At 43.0% G+C, this 27,482-nt stretch overlaps 1 protein-coding gene across 4 annotated transcripts; it reads right to left on the bottom strand.

Moving 5' to 3' along the window:
* Nucleotides 1–117: 117 nt before the first annotated feature.
* On the bottom strand, nucleotides 118–27,147 carry NIPSNAP2 (nipsnap homolog 2). Of its 4 annotated transcripts, none has more exons than XM_054714796.1 (10): nucleotides 26,954–27,147; nucleotides 17,630–17,769; nucleotides 17,502–17,547; nucleotides 14,582–14,676; nucleotides 14,189–14,259; nucleotides 11,988–12,128; nucleotides 10,961–10,992; nucleotides 4,520–4,614; nucleotides 2,294–2,377; nucleotides 118–1,267 (listed from the first exon to the last, which is right to left on the bottom strand). In XM_054714796.1, exons 1-10 carry the CDS (start codon nucleotides 27,043–27,045, stop codon nucleotides 1,203–1,205), a joined length of 861 nt encoding a protein of 286 aa, XP_054570771.1. In that variant the 5' UTR covers nucleotides 27,046–27,147; the 3' UTR covers nucleotides 118–1,202. The 4 variants fall into 4 exon arrangements, with proteins under 4 accessions (XP_054570771.1, XP_054570774.1, XP_054570772.1 ...); XM_054714797.1 differs by lacking the exon at nucleotides 118–1,267 and adding an exon at nucleotides 1,274–1,368; XM_054714798.1 differs by lacking the exon at nucleotides 118–1,267 and adding an exon at nucleotides 1,274–1,365.
* Nucleotides 27,148–27,482: the final 335 nt, after the last annotated feature.

Raw genomic sequence — 27,482 nt, 5'->3', positions numbered from 1 at the left:
GTTTGACTGTATTTTACTCTGCAGACTCACATATGCCCACTGAACTGGGACAAGCTATTTTTCAAGAGCAACAGGGTCATTCTCAGCACAAGTTCATAAAAAAGATCGCAAGCATGCCATATGTGAAAAGTCAGAGAATTTTATTGACTTTTATATGTTCTTGGAGAAAACCATTCACATGTAAAAGTTTGAAATTTGATATGAGATTTATTCACACTTTATTTTACACATAAATTACTTAATTTGGGGATCAGACAATTTTTCATTTCAAGAGGACTTTTACATGATTACATTCACAGAACTGGCACACTATATAAAAAACTAAAGCAAACAGAGCTAGACAAGGATGCAGCTTTATGCCAACTGAAATCTCAGCACGCGCCACCCCTCATGCATGATCGTGGAAGTATCTGCTGTGACCTTACTAGAATATTAATGGACAATGTCTGAGGTCATGAATGATTGTTTATAAAATAAAACCTTTCTCAAGTGCTTCTCATTTTGTTATAGAAAAATATTACAAATAAAAATTAGTGCTATTCAAGGTGTTCATTTCAAAATCACATGACATACAGGGTCAAGCCATTTCCCCTCTCGTATAGACATCACCACACACTGCGCAGGACCCAATCAGCTCCAAGGTTCCCTGGCAGCATGACCAGCTTAGTGATGTCACTGCGCCGACTGATCGAAAATGGGAGTGAATTAAAACAGTCAGGTATTGGGTTTACTCATCATTTGCTCCTAGTCTGAGACTCAAAAAAAACTGCCAGAGAAACATGACAAAATTTGTATTTCTTCCTGATACAAGAAATTTGTCTAAAAATCTGTAACTATAAGACAGATTTGCTTCTTAAAAGAAATGATTAATATTTTTTTCATGGTTAGATTCTTCTTTAGAGAGGATTCAAATTTTTAATTTGGGCCCTCTTTTCCCGGAGGGTGGGAAGGGTGGTTCAGTATTATCAGGTTTATTCAACAAACACAGGGGTGTTTCAAAGAGGACTACAGAGCACTGTTCCAATCAAACTGTCATAGTTTCCTTTTCTTAGACTTATGTAAATTTTAAAGAAAAGGGGTCTCTCATAAGCTATATACAGCAGTTTACACTTCAGTGTTTTTCACTTGATATACAATTAAAGTTAATTTATGACAAATACTTGTCACATGAATTTATGTAGGCACATCTAAACTCTGCAGCTTTACTGGAGGGGTGAGGTCTTCTGTGGGATCATGATTCTGGATTCCATTTCCTGAATGAGTGGAACTGAACACAGGGTGAAGGTTACTGTGCTTGTTCTTTTCTGAACAGATAGTGGTACATATACATCAACAAACAGGTTTCTGAGAATGTTTAGAGTTGTGCTGCTTGAAATCACAGAGTAAAATATTGGAAAATACAAGATAATGACAGATCAGCAAGCATCCTATAAAATGTTATTAAAATTATAACAGATTCTGTCTAGAGATGTGTTTAATTTGTAGAAAATTAGGAAAATAGTGTTTTCTCAAAAGGTTCTTTGAACTAAAATAAATTTATATAAATGCAAGTAATGTTGCACCTGACTGTATTCCTACACTGTACTTACAAAACTCACTGCAGAATAAAACACGCCTCTGAAAATTGATGAAAGTGTAAGAATAAGCAACAAAAGACACAATTATTTGACTTTTTTGAACTAAATGACTTATTTTCTAGAACAAATTACTCCTTGATTTTCTTGGCAGTACATGGGTGTAAATGTACTTACATGCAACATGGCTGGTACTTATTACCTATATTGGTATGGCTGGGTTGTATTCAGCCCTATTTTTCTTATAAAGATCAAGCAGCCATGCTTTCATAGTACATATATATGTGGTTATACATGCATTCACAGGTATACATGTATATACAAACACACATGAAAGTCTAAATATCAAGTTAAATTTCAAAATTACTTTTTAATTGCTGTATTAAGTTGTAATGATTTTGTGAATGAACAATTTTGTTGAGAAAGGAAAAGTTTAGAACATTTTTAAAATAAATTTGCAGAGAATGTAGAAATGTGCAAAAAAACTTGATGTAAAATTTACAACATATAAGGGTCTGAAAACTGTACCAGACAACTACATATGTTAAAGAATGAATATTCTTTATTGAAAAAAAATTATAATTATTAAAGAAAAACTTGACTCCCTTCCCACCCCAACCTTATAATTCACCATCTAGAACAACATACTATTTTAAAAAAGTACATATTAGCTTCGAGGTGAATGATAATAAAACTATGCGAGAAGAATAAAATAGTACCTGTATAATACACCAATTCTTCCCAGCCATGTTTATGCCACGCTGCGTTCCGTATATCTTCCCTTGTCTGAAGGTCCTTGTAAGCTGAAATAACCACACAGAAAAAACAGGCTGTAAACCAAAGAGAATGCCCTACATTCCACTCGTGCTCCACTAAGTACTGATCCAGCTGCTCATCCAGTTTTCACAGAGACTACTTTGGGCAAAGTGAGGGTGAATTCATCTCTGCCACAGGGAGAATGGGTTTGAGATGAAGGAAGCACACCTCCACAGCAGCTGGAGACAGCGAGGCAATTGAGAATTCATCTCTGCTTATCTCAATACTCTTTTGTATAAACCAGGAGGCGGGGAGTGAACACTTGGGACACTGACGGGGGACGAAGGAGGAGGGAGAAGGGCACTGCCTAATAAGCCACAGGTGTAGAGTCTGGCCTCTCTCAGACCCTGAAATCCACGTTGTTCCTGCCTCTGTCTCTGCGTGAGGCGGATCCCGGTGGACTTCTCACCTTGCTGTTGCTCCCTGAAGCCTCGCATCCTCCCCACAGGGCAGAGTTAAGGGCACTGTCCTGTGTCCACCTGTCAGAGCTTTGCCCAGCACTCTCTAGCGCCTGCCTCTGTCTATCTCCAGACTCCTTCACCTGGGCGTCCCCACTCAGACATGCTGTGGGCATGGGAGTGACCTCCGTTGGGGAGTCAAAGCACATGGTAACCCTGACCTATCAATACATCCGTGTGCGGCTCATGTATGGAGTATGTCTAGGAGGATGTGCAGGAGCCCCTCCCGGAGGCCTCTCCAGGCTCAGAGGCCTGACTTCTCAGTGTATATCCTCTGGACAGACCATTCACCATCTAAAACATAAAAACTACTCCACCCCTACCTCAAATCAATGAAGGTTAGATTTATATCACCTTAAAAGGCAGGGACACAGAACACATTTCTTAACGATCTGTTTCCAAGCCTACTACATTTGAAAACGCTTATGAGGTCAAATTTCAGCTGCGACAACCCTAGGGCACTGCTGCCCCCGAGGTCCCGTGGAGATGCCGGTTATTTGTGGCATGTCATTGGTGCAGGGTTTTCAATCTCCTAAATGCCCGGGCAGCCCCGCATGTGCAGCTGAGATGAGCACCTGGTTGAAGCAGTGATTGGTGGGGGGAGGGTGGGGGTCTCCTCTCCAGACCCTGGTCTGCAGGGTGCTCGAGGAACACAGTGTAAAAACTACTTTTCTACCTCAGCTTACCCGTCACACTTAGGCCCCTGGTAGATACTCTACCATTCAGCCAGTCTGAACTATTTGTAGTTTTCTGAGCCCTTTTTCTAATTTCTCATGTCTCCATCGCTGTTCTAGCCTTTCCTTCCCACGGTTACCTGCCAATCCCATCTAGATCATAAGTTTAGCTACTAGTCCACCTTTCATTAATGTTCGCCCTGTGCTATGATCACACGCTGCCTCGGGGCATGTCATTCACGCTTGCTTTATCCCTCATTAGCCAGGTCACCGGACCTCTGTCACCCGGCATGCCAACACAGCAGGCAGACGGGGTGTGCACCTGGTGGGACCAAACAGGTCAAACTCACCCTTAGTTAACTGATATGGTCTGGAAATAAGTTAGGCTTTTCATTTCTTTAAACTTTAATGACCATTTACAAATATGCCCAGAATGTTCCTGTTCCAGCAGGGAGACAGACACGAATAGCCACAGCTGTGACACCTGGGGCCCCGGAGAGTGACATGCACCTGGGGGTGGGGGGGAGGGGGAACACTGAGTCAGGCTTGAAAGATACCAAAGAAGGAAAAGGCCAGAGGAGAACAAGACCCCGGCGGGCAGTGAGTTCACGTGCAGGGAGCTGTCTCGCCAGGTAACATGCAGGACTGCCTCTGAGGCAGCAATGGAGAGGGTGCAGGGTCTAGAAAGGATGGGACCATGCCATGAAAGGCACTCAGTAGCTTTACCATCTTGCTTCTGCCGTGGTTGCTGACTTCACCTCTGATTCCTTTCACCACTATCCCCTCTTGGATGACCAGTTTACCAGAAGTCTATGGACACTTATGCTGTTGACCTCTCATTCCAGACAGCCCAGAACTTAGCTTCCATTGTAACATTTGCATTTGCTACAGTTTCAGATTACTGACTTGAGATACCCTTTACTGCCTAGTACAATTTATTTAGTAATAAACTGTGAAGTCCCAGTAACAAAAAATGAAGGAATAAAACAATGAATACCCCAAAGATGATGCACCATGTATAACTGCCCAATCTGAGAGAAGAATCCTCCAACAGCTTCATCACCGTCCTGTCTGAAGCGAATTGCACGAGCCCTGCAAGAAAAACACACACCAATGTTCAGACATTGAATTAGGATGGGCACAAAAATCAGTAAATTTCCTCCATACTCGGAACAAGTTTTTCAGAATAAGACTAATTGTTTTTTTTAATCATCAGATGCAATCAAAAGTTACTTTAATATATTTAACATGTAAACGTACCTTTCTATTAGCTATATTAGCCATTTTTGTGGGTAGACAATTAATGACTATTAAACACATGAGGATATGTGGTTGCACTGCTGATTCTTCACATAAAGTCAAGAAAGGTGGCGGACGATAGGACCAGGGAACTTAAGAACTGCTTCTTCCAGAACTCGCTGAGAGTGAGGGAAACCTGGATTTGAAGACACCCGAGATGCCACAGGGAGAATGGGTTGGAGATGAAGGAAGCACACCTCCACAGCAGCTGGAGACAGTGACCGGAGGAACACGGGAGCCTCTGAACTAGAAAGGCGATTTGCAACCTCTCGGGAAGCACACAGGACCATGAGGTGGAACTTCCTGGCCAGACAGCAGCACGATCGAAACTGAAGCTTCCGACTGGTTTTTCTTCTTACCAGAGCAAACCATTAGGAAAATGAGTATCAAATGGCATTCCCTGTGTATTATGTGTGGAGGAAAGTATGGACAGATGTTGTCTCTATCCATATAACATGAAATTGTGATTAAATTGGTTGACAATTGGCATGTCTTCAACTTTCCATAAGACTTCCTATTGCAAAAGGTATCAGCTCTTCAAACACCTTCTGTTCCAGGTACTTTATTTTTATATTTAGTGATACATTTAAAATCCTAGAAATATTTTGAAATGTATATATTTTTCCAAAAGCAGTTTTCTAGAATCAAAGTTGAAAAAATTTATATCAACAATGCCCATGCTTTCCATCATAGTCCCAGAGTTGGTAGGACTTGGGAAGATGGGTTTATTCTAATTCACTGTCAAGAGTGGGAGACATATGAGCAAGCATACCAATCTACTAATATGTACAGTGAGACATAACCCTCTAGGGACGATTTTCAGTTGAATTGATTAGTGAACTCCCTTCCTGGAGGCAAACTTCATAGCAACTGAATTAGAACATCTCCAAAGGGTGAGGGGGTGGGGGGTTAGAGATAGGGCAGCCTGTGGCGGGAGGGAGGAAGCCAGGCTCCTTAAGATCATTTCACAATCCTCTGTTCTCATCCACGTGACCCACACTTTCAGGTTCTTTTCTGGTGAAGGCGGGATCTCTTGCTATTGTCCCCATGGGTTACCCCAAATGATACTAAATTCTTTAACTTTTGCATTTAGAATTAATTGATCAATGTCTTCACAAAAATTACAAATCTGATTGGTAAATTATTGAGATTAAGCAAATCACATTAACGTGCATTCTAACTCAGAAGGAAAAAATACTCCTTCATTGCCAGTGATAAATATTCAGGATTTTTCATTTCATTCTGAATTTTTCCAGCTCAGTTACAGTGGGCAAAGAAGACATACTTGCCTTAGCCTGGTCATAATCAGAAGCATGTAGTCAAGAGGAGATCACCATCTTAAAATAGTTACCTATGTGCCAAAATATAAATTGAACGCTGAACTGGTTTTATAAGTAGTTTTCAAAATAACTGAAGAATGATAATCTCAGTTCTTCCTCATGGATTCCATGGTGGGCAAGTTTTAATTATTAAAAAAACAAAACAACCCCAGAACGATCCGACTCTATGGACTAAATTATTACATATACAAGCTCCTCGCCCCCCTCAAAAAGCCCTTAATAAAATGGTGCCTGTAATAGTAGATGAGGGAAAGTGAGTTTGCCACCCCAAAATACTTCTGGGACATTACTTTAGACTGGCTATTTTTAGGAAATGAAAGACTTCCCCTAACTGCCTCAGAGAATATAGACAGAGGACATGCGACAGGAAGGGAGCTATCAGCACAGATAACAACAGTGTAAGATGGACCAGGTGCCACAGACAGGGAGCAAGGCCTGTTTGGTCAAAGTCCTCTTTATGTCTCACTGTTAAAGATAACCCAGCAAGCTTTTTTTTTTAGCAAATGTTTGCTTTTTCATCTCCATGTGAATTGCCTTGCTGCCTTTGAAGTCCCAAAGCACAACTCAACCTTCTCCTTGGCTCAAGATGGCCTGGAAGCCTTAACTGCCAGGTATGTCCTAGGGTCTCATATTCTTATGGAACACATAATAAATTTGGTCATTTTCTCCTATCAATCTGTCTTATGTTAATTTGATTATTAGTCCAGCCAGGATTTAAAAGGGTAGGAGGAAAATGGTTTTTTTCCTCCCCCATATATACAATCAAATATATATTTCTTAGTTTTCAAATTAAAAGAAATTCTAACTTTGCATTCTTTAACCTTTGATGACCTCAGAAGAAAAGACTCATTAGAAATAAAGATCACAGAACCATTTTTTTGGAGCTAGAAGAGTTCTTAAAAATTACCTAGTCCAATGCAAGGAATTTTGTAACAGAAGAAAGAAGAGCACATAGAAGTTGAAAATAAATAAAAGTCACAGGTGCTCCTTTAAGGATAAAGATGAACCAAGGGTCAGTAGCTGACCAATGGCCAATAATCTACTCTTGCATCCCTCTTAATTATTGAGGCTTTATATTATTACTAGAGGCCCAGTGCACGAAAATTCATGCACTCGGAGGGCCGGGGGGGTCGGTCCCTCACTCCAGCCTGCACCCTCTCATAATCCAGGAATCCCCGGGTAGGGTCCCTAAGCCTGGCCCGAGATCAGGGCTTATTGGGGCTTTCCTTCCCCGGGCTGCAGGCAGCTGCCCCCCCCCCCCCCCACCCCCCGCCACCAGTGGCCTCCCTCTTCAGGTGACAGGCTGGGGTGCAATGGCTTGGCTGGCCTGGGTCTCCCTCTTTCTTTGCTGGGGGGTGGGGTCAGTCCTGCGAGGGGCCATCTGCCTACCTGATCACCCCTAATCGCTCGCCTACTTACCTGATCACCCCTAGCCGCTGTTCTGCCTACCTGATCACCCCTAATTGCTCGCCTACTTACCTGATCACCCCTAACCGCTGTTCTGTCTACCTGATCACCCCTAACCGCTGTTCTGCCTACCTGATCACCCCTAACCACTCTGCCTGCTGCCTGATTGCCCCTAACCCCTTGCTTGGGGGCGGGGCCAGCACTGACTTTTGGTTACTGGTCGTTACGACCCAGGGTTTTTATATATTAGGATACTAGAGGCCCAGTGCACGAATTCGTGCACTGGTGTGGTCCCTTGGCCTGGCCTGCACCCTCTCACAATCCAGGACCCCTCGGGGGATGTCAGACTGCTGGTTTTGGCCTGGTCCCCACAGGCCAGGCTGAGGGACCCAACCGGTGCACGAATCCATGCACCGGGCCTCTAGTATGCATATAAGATCTTTGGTTAATCTCTTCCTGCCCTCCCCCCTCCTCCTTCCCTCTGAGATTCATGAGTCTGTTCCATGTTTCCATGCCTGTGCGTTGAGTGTCTGCCCCTTGGTGGTCAGTGCACATCATAGCTATCGGTCGTATGGTCACTTAGGCTTTTATATATATAGATATTTGGCTTGCTTCTCTCTTATTACAATACTCAAGATTTCCAAATACAACATACAATTACTAGAAGCCCAATGCACAAAATTCGTGCAAGGGGCTTGGGCCTCGCAGCCGCTTGCCTCGGCCCTCGCAGCCTTGGCTTCGTCTGGAAGGTTGTTCAGCTGTCCAGTCTAATTAGCATATTATGCTTTTATTATACAACTAGAGGCCCGATGCACGAAACTAGTGCAAGAGTAGGCCTTTCTTCCCCAGGCTGCCGGCACTGGCTTCCCTCTGGCACTCGGAACCCAGGCTTTGCTCCAACTGCCGGCAGGCACCCGGGACCCGGGCTTCCCTCTGGCCCCCGGCAGGCACAGGGGACCCAGGCTTTCCTCCGGCTGCCAGCAGGCACCTGGGACCGGGGCTTCCCTCCAGCCCTGGCTTTGTCTAGAAAGACGTCCAGTCTAATTAGCATATTACCCTTTTGTTACTATAGATTACTATAGATGATAATGGTGAAAGTTGGTAGTATTTTGTTTTAATGGTAATGAGCATGCTTCTTGAGTTTCACCATTAAGTTTAAAGTAGCTGTTAAAATGGAGAGATAGTTTTATCATTTAAATCAGGGCCAGCAAACTACAGACCATGAGCTAAATCCCACCCTATGCAGCTTGTTTTTATGGCCCAGGAACTAGGAATGGTTTTCACATTTTTAAGTGCTTGAAAAAAATAAAAAATAAAAATTATTTCATGACACATGAAATTAGGAAATTCAAATTTCAGCACCCATAAATAAAGTTTGTTGGAACACAGTCACATTATTCATTTACAAACTGCCCAAGGTTGCTTTCGCATTGCAACAGCAGAGCTAAGTAGCGGTGACCGACACAGCAAGGTCCACAAAGCCCATCATATATACTATCTGGTCCTTCATGGACAAGTTTGTGCCAACCCCTGATTTAAGTAAAATGTTCTTTATTCCTAATTTTAGTGCTTTTTTAAAATTAGGAATTAGCGTCTCTAATAAAATGTGTTGAATTTTATCAAGTGACTTCTGAATATGAATTAAGATGATTTTAAATTGTCTTTCTTTTATTATGAAATACTAGAGGACCGGTGCATGAAATTCCTGCACTGGGGGGGGGGGGGGGAGCCTCAGCCCGGCCTGTGCTCTCTTGCAGTCTGGGAGCCCTCAGGGGAAGTCCAACTGATGGCTTAGCGCTGCTGCAGAGGTGGGAGAGGCTGCTGCCACCACTGCTGCACTTGCCAGCTGTGAGCCCGGCTTCTGGCTAAGTGGTGCTCCCCCTGTGGGAGTGCACTGACCACCAGGGGGCAGTTCCTTTATTGACCACCTGTCCCCTGGTGGTCAGTGTGTGTCATAGTGACCGGTTATTCCACCTTTCAGTCAATTTGCATATTAGGGTTTTATTATATAGGATTTGAACCATTCTAGTCACCTAGATTTTTAAAACATGAAGACTTTACATTTTATTGTATTTGCTTCAGCTCTTTTCGTATTGTAGCTCCCTTTTATTCCTCCTCATCGCCAACCCCGTCTTCCTCCCCCTTCAGTCACTACTCTTTGGAAGTAGTTCTCACTCTTGAATATGAGTCTTCTTGCCCATGGTTTTATATTTCTCTTTATATGTATGTATCTATGAACAATAGTTATATCTTGTTATATAGTTCTTGTTAAATATCTTGTTTATATAACTTTTTTGTTATATCTTTTTAAAATTTACATGAAAGACATCATGTTGTACATATTCTTAAATCTCTCCTCAATGTGGTGTTTCCAAGATGGCTCTGTTAACAGGTACAGATCAGGTTTGCTTTAACCACTGTATAAAATTCCACTGCATGCATATACTACAATCTTTCCACCAAGGCATAGAACTTCTCTACAATATGGCAACTGCAACAGACTTTCTTTTCTTATGTGACCACTAGTTTCTGCCATCCATTCAACACTTACTGACCACTCAGGATGTGCCAAGCCTTGCAGGCAGCTGTACAACTGGAAACTGAAGGCACTGCTGGGGTGTGATAAATGCTCTAACAAAGGCATGGAAGCATGTGTTGAGGGTGCAGAGGCCAGAGCATGTTTTGGGCACCTAATTCCAGCCCCACTGTATGTGTTACATTAATCAGTTTCCTCACTTTGAGTCATCCTTGGATTCGTGTATAAATTTTCTTTAGTGAGGTATGTCATTAGTAGCTTTATCAAGGTATATTTTACATACCATAAAATTCATGTAAGTGTACAATCCATGATTTTTAAGAAATATATATTTTTATTGATTTCAGAGAGAGAGATAGAAACATCAATAATGAGAGAGAATCATTGATTGTCTGCCTCCTGCCCACCCCTAACTGGGGATCGAGCCCGCAACCCAGGTATGTACCCTTGACTGGAATCGAACCTGGGACCCTTCAGTCCGCAGGCCGATGCTCTATCCACTGAGCCAAACCAGCTAGGGCCAATCCATGTTTTTAAAGTAAATGTACAGGCTTGTGCAGCCATCACTACAATCCAATTGTGGAAAAAGATCCCTTGTGCCCCTCTCCAATCAAGACTGGCCATGTGTTGATAATTATTGAAGCTAAGTAATGGGTATGAAAGGAGGGGAATCATGGTATTATTCTCCCTAGTTTTGTATATGTTTGAAAAATTTCATAATAAAAATGTCAAACAACACAACAGTCTAGTATCAAAGCACAGTATTATCCCCAGAATTTATCCCTAGAATTAACATGATGGCCTAATATAATCTATTACTAAGACTTACAAACTTACCATTTGGTAATATACTCACCAGTAATTGCCCCATTCAATCATAGTTCCTGGCTGAAAAGAGATTTGAATTTTGGTTTGTTAGTCCTCTTATGAAGAAACAGAATAAAAGTGTAATATAACAAATGAGAAAACTAACTTAAAAATTAATTTTTAATAATGTGAGATGGAACAAATTAAAAAATGCAACAAAATATTATTATTCACAGTGTTCATACTTATCCTTTAGTGGAAATAATACTCTATGGCTTCATATAAGAAGACAACATACTGGGTGGGACAAAAGTAGGCTTACAGTTGTTTGTATGGGAAATAATACAGTAATTAATACATAATAACACAAGAATAAACTGTTTCACCTACAACTGTAAACCTACCATAAGTCACTCAGTTATGGTTGCTATCAAAACCATGCTTAGGCCCATCCTCCAGATGTACTTAATTATTAAACTGTTGGTATTCATTCAGACTTTATTGTGAATATTTAAAAAAAATTCTATTTAAGTAAACTTAATAAAGACATCATGTTATTTTTTCCAGTATAATGGTGAGTGTTAGACTACCAAGATCTACTGATATATATTCCTTTGAACAATGTTGCTATCTGGGCTTTCTTGCTAGTAGTCATTTAGTGGGCAAACATCTAGAAAGTCTTACAAAATATTATTTATTCCCTTTTAATCTTATAATTTTTAATCTAATAAATGAATCAGTTTATTCAACAGTCATACATTTATTAGTTGCTCTAGCTCAATTACATTAGATGCTAAATAATGTACCTACTGCTGCATTTTAGGTCTTTCCTCATAAAAATAGAAATGCTATATAATGTCAAATAATAAATATTATGTATAAGATTATAAAAGACAAAAGAGCTTAGTAGAAGAGAAGGAATGAGAAATTAGGAAGATTTAAAAAAAAAAGAGGACTAGATAGGGGTAAAAACAAGCCAAAATATAATGCCAAACAAATCACAGAATGTACACTCAACTTTTTATCAGCATTAAGCGTACTTATGAGGAATAGTTAACTCATATTTCAGTACTTACTCGAAGTTGGTAAGATCTGAGTTCATATATATTAGGTCCTGGCCGTGGAAGAGGCTCATTCCAGAAACTGAATTCTAATAGCAGTTGATTCTTCCTAGAAAGAAGCATGTTGCTTCTTGCCTTCCGGAATTGCAAAAATTCCTTTGAGTGAAAAAAATGTGTTCATGAAATCATCTAATATTTATACATAAGCCTGCTTTAGTAATATCTGTATTCCTCCTATAATAGAATACTATTACAAATAGGGTCCCAGTGTCCTGAGACAGTCCCAGTTTACATCTTTTTTTATTTTTATTTTTTGGTTAATACTCACCCGAGGATATTTTTCCATTGATCTTTTAGAGAATGGAAGAGAGAGGGAAAGACAGAGAGAAGCATTGATGTGAAAGAAACATATCCATTGGTTGCGTCTCCTGCATGCCCCCGACCAGGGCCCAGGCCGGGAAGGAGTCTGCAACAAGGTACGTGCCCTTGACTGGAATCAAACCCAGGACCCTTTGGTCTGCAGGCCAAAGCTCTATCCACTGAGCTAAACTGGCTAGGGCCCAGTTTACATCTTATCAAATCAGCCCAATGACTATTACCATTCCCTTTCACTCTCAAGTGTCCAGATTTAGATGAAAAGCTACATGGCCAACCTAATTATTTAAATGACAATATAAACAAATGCAATTTCTCACTTTTTAGGTTCTCCTAACAGGGTGTGACACTGTAATAACAACAGTGACATGAAGACTACAAACCATCAAAGAATTGGGAGTATTTGAGACCTTGCTTCCAGGCAAGTTTGGCTCAGATAAACTCATAAAAATTAAAAAAACAAAAAAAAACAAAACAAATATCAAAGAATCCAAAAGCCATTTCTATTCGGACTGGGAAGCTATACAAAAGGTTTTCTTTCCTGCCCAGCTGGTGTGGCTCAGTGGTTGAGCATTGTCCCATGCACCAAGAGGTTGCTGGTCTGATTCCTAGTAAAGGCACATGCCCGGGTTTCAGGCTCAATCCTCAGTAGGGGGGAGTGCAGGAGGCAGCCAATTGATGTTTCTACCTCTCCCTTCCTCTCGCTCTAAAATCAATAAAAAAAAATATTTTTAAAAATGGGGTTCTTTGCTAATAATGTCTGGCTGTTAAAGAGTCTCTCCACTAACATGCACCATTAGGGAGGGAGAGGATAGCAAAGTCAGCCCAGGGTAAAGAATATGTGGCTAGAGTGCTGACTTACTGGTTTCAAAGTACCAGCTTAACAGTTTCTAAGTACAACTGACTTTTAGAATGAGAACTGTTATTTTAGCCCTGGCTGGTGTGGCTCAGCTGCTAGGAACATCATCCTATACACTTTTTAAAGGTTCCGGGTTCAATTCCTGGTCAGGGCACATACCTAGGTTGTGGAATCAATCCCCAGCCCTGGTTGGGGCATATATGGGAGGAAACCTATCAATGTTTCTCTCTCACATCAATGTTTCTCTTTCTCTCTCTCTCTCAAAATCAATGAAAAATGTCCTTGGGTTGGCCATGGCTCAGTGGTGAAATGTCGACCTATGAACCAGGAGGTCACAGTTCAATTCCCAGTCAGGGCACATGCCCTGGTTGTGGGCTCAATTCCCAGTGTGGGGCGTGCAGGAGGCAGCTGACCAATGATTCTCTCTCATCATTGATATTTCTATCTTCCCCTCCCTTTCCCTTTCTCTCTGAAAGCAATAAAAATATATTTTTTAAAGCTGTCTTCGGGCCCTAGCTGGTTTGGCTCAGTGGATAGAGCGTAGACCTGCAGACTCAAGGGTCCCGGGTTTGATTCCAGTCAGGGGCGCATGCCCAGGTTGTGGGCTCGATCCCCAGTGGGGGGTGTGCAGGAGGCAGCCAATCAATGATTCTCTTTCATCATTGATGTTTCTATCTTTCTCTCCCTCTCCTTTCCTCTCTGAAATAAATAAAAATATATTTAAAAAACAAACAAACAAAAACAAAACAAAACTGTCCTCGGGTGAGAATAAAAAAAAAAAAGAACTGTTATTTTAATAGTATTATAACTGGTTACTTTATGTTTGCATACATCTTCAGAGAGTCAAAATAATAAAATTTTTACTACAAAAAACTGTTTATTAATGGTAAAAAAAATACTGATGACAAAAGAGTCATTTAATTCTGTACTAACATCACTATATCATTTGTGTAAAAATGTAAACATTTTTCAAAATCATTACCTGATTTTCTCTGAGTTTACTCATGACCTCCGTGAGAGCGGGATAGCCTCCTTCATACCTCCAGAGGTGGACTGGAATATATTTTAAAAGATAACATACATTTAGAGTTTCATGATACTCTTACCTTGAAAATATTCTAGATGTGTATAATATCAACACAGTACAAAAGTAAAATGTGCCATGTGTTGCCTATGAGTTACAATATAAAGTTATAACAACAGATTCAAATATTAAAACAATAAAAAAGTTTTTGCAATGAATTACTGGAGAAATGACTTTAACCATAAAACAAGACTGAGACTTGGAAAGCTTTGATTATAAAAACAAGCATGAAATTAAATATTATAAAGGCTTAAGGAACAAGTGTTTATTCCAAAGACTTCTGCTTCCTACCAGCTTGATCCTGCTCGCCATACCACGTGTTCCAAGTCCCCACCAAAGTACAAGGGTAATGTTTATCTTCATGAATCTTTGGCAACACCTCTTGACTTAAAGAGAAGAGATAGCAACACTAATTAAACAACCAACAAAATTATACCAGGTGAACAACACATGATCAGTAACAGGAAAAAGGTCACTACTCCATGTTCTGATAATTGACCTCAGAATATATTTATGATAAAACAACATGCAAAATTAACTTTTTAACTGAATTCTGTTCTACTCTGATACCCCACTTATCAGAAGCTTAGGTTTCTGATACCCCCAACTTGAGTATAGTGATAAAAATGATAAAGAGCCAAAGGTTCCAAGATTCTAGGAGCTATGGGTGCCATTCCAGAAAGAAGTCCTGAAGAATGGTGATGTTTATAAAAGCCAAGTTTTGCTAAGAATGAGGGAAATGGAAATAGCAGGAAAAGAACACGGGAAAAATAAGGAAGGGAAGAAAGTAATGTTTAAGACAGGGGAGACAGCACAATCAGGCAGTGCTAACGGGGCAGAGGAAAGTCGGCCGCAAGTAAGGAGGAAGACAGAGCTAGAATACAACTTCCACAGTTCCAAAGGACATTTCGTGACAGTAGAATCCAAAAGAAAAATACAACAGAAAGCAATGATTAGGTTCTATTCAATGCAACCAACAGAGGGGATCTGAGCGCATCACGTAATCCCACACCGGACACACCACCCATTCCATTACCACTGACTGTACAGAGCAGAGGCAAGCTATGCCAGGTCATGGCAACGTATTACTTGAACAGAGGTATCAGAGCTTGGTTCTTTAGAAACCTTCCTAGAGTGCAGATTCTAATTTACAGGGAAAGGGAAAGGAGAGAGACACAACTATGCCATGCCAAGAGAAAGCTAAGCCTATCTTTTTTGAATAGAAAAATTATGATTAAAAAAAGTATAACACAGGTTCAACAATGGATATAAAAAGATATCAAGGATCAGAAATGGAACCAGTTCAAATTATTTGCTGACACTGAGTGATATTAAACTAAGAATATCCAGTAGAGCTGAGGCACCAGGATAGGGTATATACTAACAGTCAACAGAGAAAAGGTTAGATGGTCTATGTCTAACTAAACACCCATAAAAATACACCCTTCTAAAAATACACATGGTGTGGTAATTGTACTGGCTCATATAGACTTATGTTCAGAACCAAGAGGAGATGAATGGAAATCGGGGTGGGATTGTTAGGGAAAGGGAAAGGGGCTTCCTTCTTGCCGTTCGACATGAGCAGGAAGTAAGTAACCCTGACCTGGAGCCAATGTAGAAGGAAGCCTGTACAAATGACCCAGGGGGGGTCCAGGAAGGGGCCTGCCAGTGGGGCACAGGTTTTCCACCAATACTAGGCCATACATGGATTTGCAGCCAACCCTCTTTGTTGGAAGCCCAAACCTGCTTTTGGAAGCCCAGGCCTTACCTGGAGGTTGTAAGCTAGGTAATACCTAAACCCAGAACTGGATGGGTTGGAAAGAACCTCATTGTTGGGGCCCCAACAAACCAGGCAGGAGTTAAGTCTCTAAGTACTGAAAACCAGGAGCTGCTGCAGTTTCAGAGAAAGGAGAAAATCAACAAGAGGAAGGAGAAAACAGAACTCAAGCAGATCAAGTTGACAAAGTTTTGCACCATGGATTACAGGTTGAGGTGGAAGTATAGATACAGCTATAAGTCCAGGAAGGAGTCAGAAAGGAGGTACTGGGAAATGGGGCTCAACAGGCTGGGAAAGAGATGGAGAAGGAAAAAGCAAAGAGAACTAAAATACGTGTCAAATGAGGAATACACAGCCTTTAGTAACTAACGAATCACAAGGAACTAAGGAAAGGGTTAAATAAAACCAGGGTGATTAACACATACAGGGATGTTGAAAGAGCAAGGTGATTCTATCTGTTGAGTTTGAAGGAAGAGCAAGACAGCCAAACAGAAATATAAATAGACAGAAACCTGAGACAGGAGATGAATAAAAACAGGACAGGAAAGATAACGCAAGGAAACATCAGCATAGAGAAATAATTTCATTTTATGAGAAAAGATTTAGAAATAAGTATCTGCTTTTTTTAGGGCATTTTTTAACAAAGAAAATTGTGCTGCAGTAAGAAATTCTTTACTAATGTTATTTCACAAATCACATCCAAAAATTAAAACAACAGGTTTTTACTTCTGAAAATTTTGCTGATTCTGGTGACAGAACCATTTTTTTCTTAGGAAAGTAGCAGATTTTAAAGGTAAAGAAAAAAAAAAGCTTTTAAATTATATTTGCTCATTAAAATACTATTTCTATTAATTTAATTAAGAACTGATACACTCACTTTTCTCTTTAGTCTAAAAGTTTACAAGTTCTGTAAGTACCTATGGGCCACAAATCATGAGAATCTGCTGAAGGGACTGGAATCCTGGCAAATGGAAGATGTGGGAAGAAATGGCAGCTACATGCAAATGGGACAGTTTTACTGAGAAGTAAAATTGGGAACAATGGAAGTCACAGGGACACAAGTTCTAATTCCTAACACTCAAAGCTGCCCAGAGTGGAACGCATGAATGTATCTAGGCACAGGCAGTCAGGAAGGTGTGTGGAAAGGACTCAAGCACTGGATGAGTTGATGGGCTAGACAACTTTGCAAGGTTCCTTCCAACCCTGAGTCTAGAAACATTCTAAGGTTTATAGCTTATGTCATGATTTACTGTCTGGGTGCTTAACATCAAAATGCCCTTTGTCATCCCACACAGAGCTCAATTTAAGAAGCCTCTGAGCGTTCAGCTTTAAGAAAATGGAACGAAGATCTCACTCTGCTATCAAATGCTGGTTGAACTAACAAATATTAAAATCATTATTTTCCCCAAGTAAACGATAGTTTGGTATACACACCAAATTTTGTTGTATGCGTCTAGGCATTCCGGTTTAACATTGTGAACTGAAACAAAAGAAAATTCCACGATGAACTTATGAACAAAGGGAGAAAAGTCAACTGTGAAGATAGCAGACCTGTCACTCACACTGTATTTTGTATAGACTGCTTGTTTCCCTTTTGGCTAGGAGGTTAGAGTGAGCATCTTTTCTTGGATCAACTTTCCGGACAAATAAGGATTTTAACCAGCTGTCTTCTCGAGGTCTGTGACTGGAAGACGTCAACCCCCTATGGAATAATAAATACAAAAATTTGAGTCTCATCAGAGGTAAAAAGATCTGTGTCTTTAGGTAGTGTCACATGACACACTGTTTCCATAAATTCACCAATCCATTCAGCAAGCATGCCTTGAGCACCTATCCTAAGCACTACTCTAGAGCCTGGGATACCACAAAATGCCCGCTTTTCCCCCATTATGTAGTTCTAAACAGCAGGAATAAAGTGTAAGGCAGTAACTTGTGGCTCTCCTTTCTCATGCTTATCTTTGCAATTTCCGCTATGTTGTTTTCCCTCCTGTAAAGCAATTTAAAAAAAAATATATATTTTTTTTGCCAAAACCGGTTTGGCTCCGTGGATAGAGCGTCGGCCTGCGGACTGAAAGGTCCCAGGTTCAATTCCGGTCAAGGGCATGTACATTGGTTGCGGGCACATCCCCAGTAGGGGGTGTGCGTGCAAGAGGCAGCTGATGGATGATTCTCTCTCATTGATGTTTCTAACTCTCTATCCCTCTCCCTTCCTCTCTGTAAAAAATCAATAAACTATATTAAAAATATATATATATATATATATCTATTGATTTCAGAAAGGAAGGGAAAGAGAGAGAGAGAGAGACAGAAACATCAACGATGAGAAAAAATCACTGATCGGCTGTTCCCCGCCCCTTCCCGCCCCCCCCACACCCCCCACTGGGGACGGAGCTCGCAACCTGGGCATGCGCCCTTGACCAGAATCGAACCTGGGACCCTTTGGTCCGCAAGCTGACACTCTATCCACTGAGCCAAACCAGCTAGGGCATGTAAAACAATTTAAAAATATATATTTTTTATTGTTTTCAGAGAGGGAGAGGGAGAGAAAAAAAAATCAATGATGAGAGAGACTCATTGATTGGCTGCCTCCTGCACACTGCAAACTGGGGATGGAGCCTGTAACCTGGGTATGTGCCCTGACTGGGAATCAAACTGGGACCTCCTGGTTCATCGGTTGATGCTCCACCACTGAGCCATGCCAGTCAGGCTGTAAAGCAATTTAAAAAATATATATTTCTTTACTGATCTTAGAGAGGAAGGGAGAGGGGAGAGATAGAAACATCAATGATGAGAGAGAATAAGTGATCGGCTCCCTCCTGCACACCCCACACTGGGGATCGAGCCCGCAACCCGGGCCTAAGCTGGCAGGTGGACATCCCCTGAGGGGTCCCAGACTGCGAGAGGGCACAGGCCAGGCTCAGGGACCCTCCCCCCGACCAGTGCATGAATGTCGTGCACTGGGCCCTCTAGTAACATTATATAATTTTCAGGTGTACAAGACTATAATTTGACACTTGTGTACTTTATTGTTTGCTCATCACCCCAAAGTCTGGTTTCTTCATCTTCCCTCCCACCCACTGCCCCTCTGGTAACCACCATTCATTTTGTTGTCTGTGTCTGCGAGTTTGTTTTTAAGTGCATACGTCCATACTCTTCCAAGTGGAATTACAAATCTTTGTAATGTCCCTAGAGGGCAGTGTGACATTATCTTATCAAAATTAAAACTATGGCCCTGGCTGGTTTGGCTCAGTGGACAGAGCGTCAGCCTGCAGACTAAAGGGTCCTGGGTTCGATTCCGGTCAAGGGCACATGCCTGGGTTGCGAGTTTGATGCCCAGTGGGGGGCATGCAGGAGGCAGCCGATCAATGATTCTCTCTCATTGATGTTTCTAACTCTCTCTCCCTCTCCCTTCCACTCTGAAGTCAATAAAAAATATATATATATATAAAATTAAAACTGTGTAGGCCTTTGGCCCAATAATAGCACTTGTAGTTATGTCCTACAGGCAGCTATATTTAGATAAGTACATCAAGATAAATGCACAAAAACGTTCATTACTGCTTTGTTTCCAGTGTGTTCCTGGTACCGGCAATTTGGCTATTCATTAACAGGGACTGGTCAAATGAATTAGGGAATATCCCAAATCAGAACAGAATGAAATCATTAAAAAGAATGAGCCAGATCTACATGCACATAACTCTAAGAGAAATTATGTGGAAAAAGCAGGCACTGAACAGTATCATAAATACACAAAGTGAACAGCTAATAAGTGACGATGGCAGAAAAAAACTGACTTGCTGCTTTAATGAACAAACATTACAGGCAATTTTCTCCCCATAAGAGATTCTTTTAATTTAAAACTAATTCATAGGATATTATCACAAATAGCTAGAAACCAGATAAAAAGACCTTTGAATGATATAAGCTTACAAATTCAGAAACTAAAATATATAAATATAAAATTAACAATCAATGTTTTCTATAATGATCAAGAAATATAAAAATACTTTTTCAAATCCTTCAAAGATTAAAAAGCTGCAAGCTTACAGTAAACAAGCAAAATAAGTTAATACCAATCATGCAATTTTTCTTACAAGTGCACAGGAGAAAAATATGTAATCTTAAATGGCATTTGTAAAAAGACGTTTGCAATTCTTCTATCTTGCTTGTACCATATGTAAAATTCCAGAGAATTAAGAAAGTGTTAAAACAAACTTTTAAAATAAAAAAAAAATGAATTATATATAACAACAATTAGCCCTAAAACATATGGTATTTGTTTCTTTTCAATTCACTGGTTGATTATATAAATAAACTCATTCTGAAGAAGGCAATTTACCAAATGAGTCATGTTCAAATTTATTTCAATAAAAATAAAAATGTTTTGTCAATTTGTTTAGTGTCTTAAACACACTACATTTTGGAGTGTTTGCAAAATATCAGGAAGCAAAATGGCAAGTATATAAAATTAGTGAGTTATAAAGTAGAACGTTTTAAGGTTTGTTAATGGGACTTTGTATAATTCTTGTTTTTTCTTTATTTTAGATTTTAAGTTCACTAAACAGAAATTGTGTTTTTTTGTGTGTCTTGTAAATAAATTGTAAGAACCTAGGAATAACAATTATGAACAATTAAGAAAGGAGTTCAGCCGGGGCCGGTTTGGCTCAGTGGATGGAGCGTCGGCCTGCGGACTCAAGGGTCCCGGGTTCGATTCCGGTCGGGGGCATGTACCTTGGTTGCGGGCACATCCCCAGTCGAGGGTGTGCAGGAGGCAGCTGATTGATGTTTCTCTCTCATCGATGTTTCTAGCTCTCTGTCCCTCTCTCTCTTCCTCTCTGTAAAAAATCAATAAAATATATTAAAAAAAAAAAAAAAAAGAAAGGAGTTCAATGAAAGTTTCTAAAAGTATCAGCATTAAGAAATTTCCCAAAGTAATTTTTTCCCTCCTCTTTAGAACTTATGGGTATTATCCTATCCTATATAACAAAAGGCTAATATGCAAATTGACCAAATGGCGGAACGACTGGTCGTTATGATGCACACTGACCACCAGGGGGCAGACGCTCAATGCAGGAGCTGCCCCCTAGTGATCAGCACACTCCCACAGGGGGAGCACCACTCAGCCAGAAGCCAGGCTCACAGCTGGCAGGCAAGAGCAGTAGTGGTGGCGGGAGCCTCTCCCACCTCTGTGGCAGCGCTAAGGATGTCCGACTGCTGGCTTAGGCTCACTCCCTGGCAGGCCTAAGCCGGCAGTCAGACATCCCCCAAGGGCTCCCGGACTGCGAGAGGGCGCAGGCCAGGTTGAGGAACACCCACCCCCAGGAGTGCACCAATTTTGTGCACCGGGCCTCTAACAAGTTAATAAGTATATACTGGGTGCTAGGCACTGGACTAGGTAGTTTGTCATTTCATTTAGTCCTCAGAACAATTTAGCAAGGTAGCTATTATCGAATTTTAAAGATTGGCTCAGACAGATTAAATGACCTGCGCTAAGAAGTGACAAAATAAAAGTATGAACCTAGATCTATAAAGTTCAAAATATTTTTACTAGTAAGGGATACTTCCCAAACACAAATCTCCCCCGCTGAGCATCTGCACCAGATTTTAGTAATACCAAAAGCAGATACTTTATTTTACTTTTTAATATATTTTTATTGATTTCAGAGAGGAAGGAAGAGGGAGAGATAGAAATATCAATGGTGAGAATCACCCTGATCGGGAATCGAACCGTGACCTCTTGGTTCATAGGTTGACGCTCAAACACCGAGTGTCACTGGCAAGGCCCAAAGGTATATACTTTAGAATGAGTAAAATGAGGTCAGAGATATGGAAATGTTTTGTAAACTAAAGGTAAGTCTAGAAAAAGTCAATGTCACAGGACACACAAGAACCTGAGTGGCACTGAAACCGGTTTGGCTCAGTGGATAGAGCGTCGGCCTGCGGACTGAAAGGTCCCAGGTTCGATTCCGGTCAAGGGCATGTACCTTGGTTGCGGGCACATTCCCAGTAGGGGGTGTGCAGGAGGCAGATCGATGTTTCTCTCTCATCGATGTTTCTAGCTCTCTGTCCCTCTCCCTTCTTCTCTGTAAAAAATCAATAAAAATAAAAAAAAGAACCTGAGTGGCGTGTGCTTGTTTGCTCACTTTGGCAGCAACTGTCTTGACAATTGTAAAACAGTCTGGCCCAGCATTATCCTCAACTGACTGTGAAGCTCGGAAATCTTTCGAGTGGCAGGTGACCAAAGCTGCCTAATGTGCCCAGGTCATCTAGCTGTCCACGCTGAATCACTGAAGCGGGGAGAAGCAGCTGTGCCAACAGCTGTCAGGGTGATAAGATCCAGGCGGGGCTGAGGTTCTTTAATGACAGTGACAAACATTTCAATCAGTGGTCTTTATAAGATCACATATATATGCTGTACAGCACTTCACAGAGGGTGGGGTGGGGGCAGCACATTTTTCCTTACAGACATAGCACCCTGAACGCACCTGATCTTGTAAGCTAAGCAAGGTCGGGCCTGGGTAGTGCTTGGAATAGGAGCACTAGACTTTAAATAGAGTGAGTACTATGTGCCAGGCTCTGTGGATATAAAGGTGAACCAGATCCTTAGCCTGCTCAGCCTCATGGGAAAAAATGATCAGTAAACAGCCAGAGTGGTCCCGGATACTGTAGACTTACACAGACACACGGTGGGAGCTCAAGGCCTGTGAGGAGCGAAAGGGACTTCGGTGGAGACAGTCTGGCTCTGTCTTGGAGGACAAGAAAGACAGGTGGACAGGGCAGGCGATAATTCCAGTCAAAGGGAACAACATGTCCAGGGGCACAGAGTCATGAAACTGCATGGCATATTTCTGGAATAGCGAAGAGCTAAGTAAGGCAGAATAGGATGGCGGCTGAGATAACGGGAGGGCAAGGGGGGCGGGGTGGTTAGGCTCCTGGGCGCCTTGCTTGCCCGGCAGCTGGATTCTACCTTGTACATGGTGCAATGCTAGCAAGTTTTGGAAAAAAAAAATTAAAAATCCTAGATGTAAAAAGCAGCCTGGGCAGTGAGCTGGCGGGTGGACTACAGCCATAAGGCAGGGAGCATGTGGCCGAGAGCTGAGCTAGGGGAGTGGCCATTCTGAAGATGTGATGGAGGTAGAAGGGAGGAGCAGGAGGGGATGGGCTGGGGGGAGGCCTTCTGGTTTCTGGGAGATGTCCCATTATTGGGGAGAGAGAACCCAGGAGAAGCAAGCAGGCTCTGTAGGAGGAAGAGGAGTTTAATTCTGGGTACGTAAGCATCTCAAGCACCTGTGGGGCACTAGTGTATGTCCACTAAGTAGCTGGAACTCTGGGCCTGGCACTGAGCAGACTAAGTAACAAGTGCTGGCCGGTAAGTGTCCCAGGAAGATTTCCTCCTTCCCCTCTGAAGCCGCTCTTACAAGGTCAGCCACAACACCCCTGCTGGCAAATCCAGTTTTCTTCTGGCATCTTAACCTTTTAGCAGCATCTGGCACAGGTGACCATTCTTCCTTGAAATACCTCACTCTGGGCATTGTCACATAACAATGAGCTCACTGGCTGCTCCCTCTGTCCCCCTTGCCTTCCTCTTCTTCCTCTATCCAGCCTGTAAATGTTGACAAGTCCCAGGCTGTTTCTCAGCCCTTTCTCTATCCATAATCTCTCAAAGTAATATCATTCACTCCTATGGCTTAAAAATTGTTACGAAAATTTTCAAATACAAAACAGTATACTGAAATCTGTGTATCTATCAACATTTAGCATTCCTATATGCTGACAACTCCCCAATGTTTCCTGTAGCCCAGACATCTCCTTTGAGGAGTCAGATAGGTTAGAGTCATATAGGTTTAGGCCAGTGGTCGGCAAACTCATTAGTCAACAGAGCCAAATATCAACAGTACAACTATTGAAATTGCTTTTGAGAGCCGAAAACCGACTTGTGCACACGGGCCACGAAGTTTCAATTGCACTGTACCTTTTTTTTTTTTTTTTTTAATATTTTACTGATTTTTTACAGAGAGGAAGGGAGAGGGATAGAGAGTTAGAAACATCAACGAGAGAGAAACATCGACCAGCTGCCTCCTGCACACCCCCTACTGGGGTTGTGCCCGCAACCAATGTACATGCCCTTGACCAGAATCGAACCTGGGACCTTTCAGTCCGCAGGCCAACGCTCTATCCACTGAGCCAAACTGGTTTCGGCGGCACGCACTGTACCTTTCAATCACACAGATATTTTGTGGAAGAGCCACACTCAGGGGGCCAAAGAGCCGCATGTGGCTCGCGAGCCACAGTTTGCTGACCACTGTTTAGGCCAACTGCCTGAACTACTTGGCCTTCCCATCTGAATTCCAGCCGTCTCACACTGCTCCCCACCCCACACCTGTTCCTCCCTTTCTGAATTACTAGCAAGATGGCGGGAACCTTGTGTGCCTTATTCAGTGTTTACAAGAATAGCACCCGGCATATGGTGGGCACTTATATACCAATGGAACAAATAACTCAGTAAATGGCACACGCTCCACTCAGTTGGCCATTACCCTTGATTCTGTATCCGTTTCATAGTCAGACTGATCTTTAAAAACTGAGGATCAGATCGTGTCACACTAGAATTTATACCTTCCAATGTTTCCCACAGCTTCCAGAATAAAACCCAAGCTCTCTAAGACGGTCTGCAAGGCCTGGAATCACCTGGCCCCTGCTCCGGGTCACCTGCCCTCTAGCCAGTCTTCCCTTCACTCCTGTGCTCCAGCCGCCCAGACTTCACTGGGGTTTTCCAGCATGCCTGCCTCCTTCCCACTCAGGACTTTCATGCACACTGACCACTCAGGTTTCAGCTTAACATCATCTTTTAAAAATATATATATTTTTATTGATTTCAATAAATAGAGAGGAAGGGAGAGGGAAAGACAGAAACATTGATGAAAGAAAATCATTGATCGGCTGCCTCTTGCATGCCCCTCACTGGAGATGGAGCTGTGACCTCCCAGTTCATAGGATGATGCTCAACCACCAATCCACTGGGCTGGGCTTAACATTATCTTCTTGAAGAGGCCTCCCATGACCTCATGTGGTAGGTTCCCCGATCTTCTCTCACAGCAATCTGTAAGTCTAGTTGGGTTTTTACCTGGGCCATGGCTCCCTGAGTTAGTGACCAAGGCTATTATGCTCAGTTCCAATAGGGCTTCAAAGACTGATCATATACATTCAATATTTGATAGAATCAGATAATTAACTGGGACTGAGTCCTAAAGAACACCTACAGTTAAGGCAGAGTAGAGTCCAGGGAGCAGTCAAATAGTACCGGGGACCCGAGAGAGCAATCAGAAAGCCAACAGGCTGGACAGAGATAAGGACTCCAGGCTCAAGAGCATTTGGCCCCAGCAAGAAGTCAGGGTACTGGGCAGACCCAGGTCCAGTTCTCCGGTTTCCTAGCTTTGTGACCTTGGGCGCTGTGGGTAAACAAGTTGAGTGAATATCTTCAGCCTCAGCTGAAAAAAAATATGAATTTCATGGGCTCATATCACCTGTGTGAAAAAAAGTAAGACACGAAGTAGATGCTCAATAACAGAACAAAAGTAAAAGGAGGTTGCCCGGCTGGCATGGCTCGGTGGTTGAGCTTCTACCTATGAACCAGGAGGTCCTGGTACATGTCCGGGTTGTGAGCTCGATTCCCAGGAAGCAGCCGGTAGATGACTCTCTTCATTGATGTTTCTATCCCTCTCCCTTCCTCTCGCTCTAAAAAAATTAATAAAAACATATTTCCAAAAAAATAAAAGGAGGTTGATTTGTTAATCAACCTGGAAACATCAAATTTGGAAATACAAGTTGAGCATCAGTCCTAGGAAGGGCGCTGGGCCTGAAGCCTGACAAACTTGGGTTCGGGCTAGAAAATGCCTTTCCTAGGTGTGTCTCACACCCTTTGAGGTTCCAACTCATCTCTAAAATGCAGATCCTATTAATACTTGCTTCTTAAGATTGCTACCAGGACTTAATGAAATAAGTCACATAAAGCTCCCCAGCCCGTGGGAAGAGTTTAACCAACAGGTAGTTTCTTCGTTTTTTCATTTTTAGGTGCCAACTGTATTTTCTGGAGGCTCATTATTTAATGAAAAACCAACAAGTGAAAATATACCATTTAAATTATGCAATGTAAAGAAAACGAGAAAGTACACCTACGTGTAAGTTAGTACAGTTTTTTCTTAATGTGAAAAAAAATGGGACATGAATTATGTCAAAGTGATGGATTCAGAAAACCGAATTTAATCCAACGAGGTTAGAAAAAAAGTTAAAACAAGAACCCGACGCCTACCTAGTGCTGATCACTGTAAAGACTTTTTGATCCACTACTTTAAACGCAAGTCGGGCTGTTCCCAGTGCCGAGACCTCCTCACCCCCCTCCCCTCCCCTGGGGGCTCATCCGGGACCGTGCGTTGTTTTTTTGCTCGCAGCCTGAGCGGTAAGTGGCATCGCTGACATTTGCAGGTGCAGACACCGAGGCTCTGCGCGGGCCAGCAGCTCTCAGCACGCCCGGCGGGACTCGGCCGGCCGCCTGCAGGGCCTGCAGCCTCGGCCGCGCGCCCCCCGTCCGGCCGCCGCCGCTGCGGGTCGCACCGGGTTAAAGTCCCGCTGGCCGGGCTCGCACAGCGGGCGTACGTGGCCTTGGCGCCGAGCGCCGTCCCCGCCGTGACCTTGAGCCCGAGGGGAAGGCGCTCGGACCCCAACGAGGCGCCCGCCCACGCCGACCCCGCTGACCTCGGCCTCTGGCCCCGCCGCCCCGGCCGCACTGCCCCGCGGGAGCGTGGCCAGGCCGGGGCGGAGACCCGCGCCGGGGACCCCGCGCCCTCCGCCCCGCGGCGGCCCCTCCCCGAAAGGGCGGCGCTGCTCACCGGAGCCCGGACCGGAGGCTGCAGGGGGCCGCCCGCTGTAGGAGGCCGCCGGCCGAGGCCGCTCCGCGGGCATGCAGCACTCGCGCCGCCATGTTGCTCCGGCGCCTCGGCTCCCACCGTTCGGGCCGCCGCTGACGCCGCGGCCGCCTCCGCGACCCCTCCCTCGGCTAGGCCCGCGGCGGCCGGGGCGGGGCGGGGCGGGGCGCGCGGCAGCTGCTGCGCGGGGCACGGCCACCAGGGGGCGCAGGCGCGCGCCGCGGCGACCCGGGGCGCAGTGCGTCCCGGCGCGGGGAAGCCCGGCGGCCACGAGAAAGGAACCAGAAGCCCGAGAAGCATCAGTGATCTCCAGCGGAAGGAGTGCGCCAAGGAACGTGGGCAAGGCTTGAAAGAAAAGGGTAACAATGTTGCTGGGGACTCCAGGACCTGGGGGGACAAAGGTGGGAGGCAGGCTTCTCCCCGAATACCTTTTAAATTTTGTGCTACGTAAAATATATATTGCCTTTTCAACATAAACAAGCAAAAATAAACA

Source organism: Eptesicus fuscus, chromosome 4, assembly GCF_027574615.1.
Source record: "Eptesicus fuscus isolate TK198812 chromosome 4, DD_ASM_mEF_20220401, whole genome shotgun sequence".
NCBI lineage: Eukaryota > Metazoa > Chordata > Mammalia > Chiroptera > Vespertilionidae > Eptesicus > Eptesicus fuscus.
This window is presented reverse-complemented; position numbering and strand designations above follow the sequence as displayed.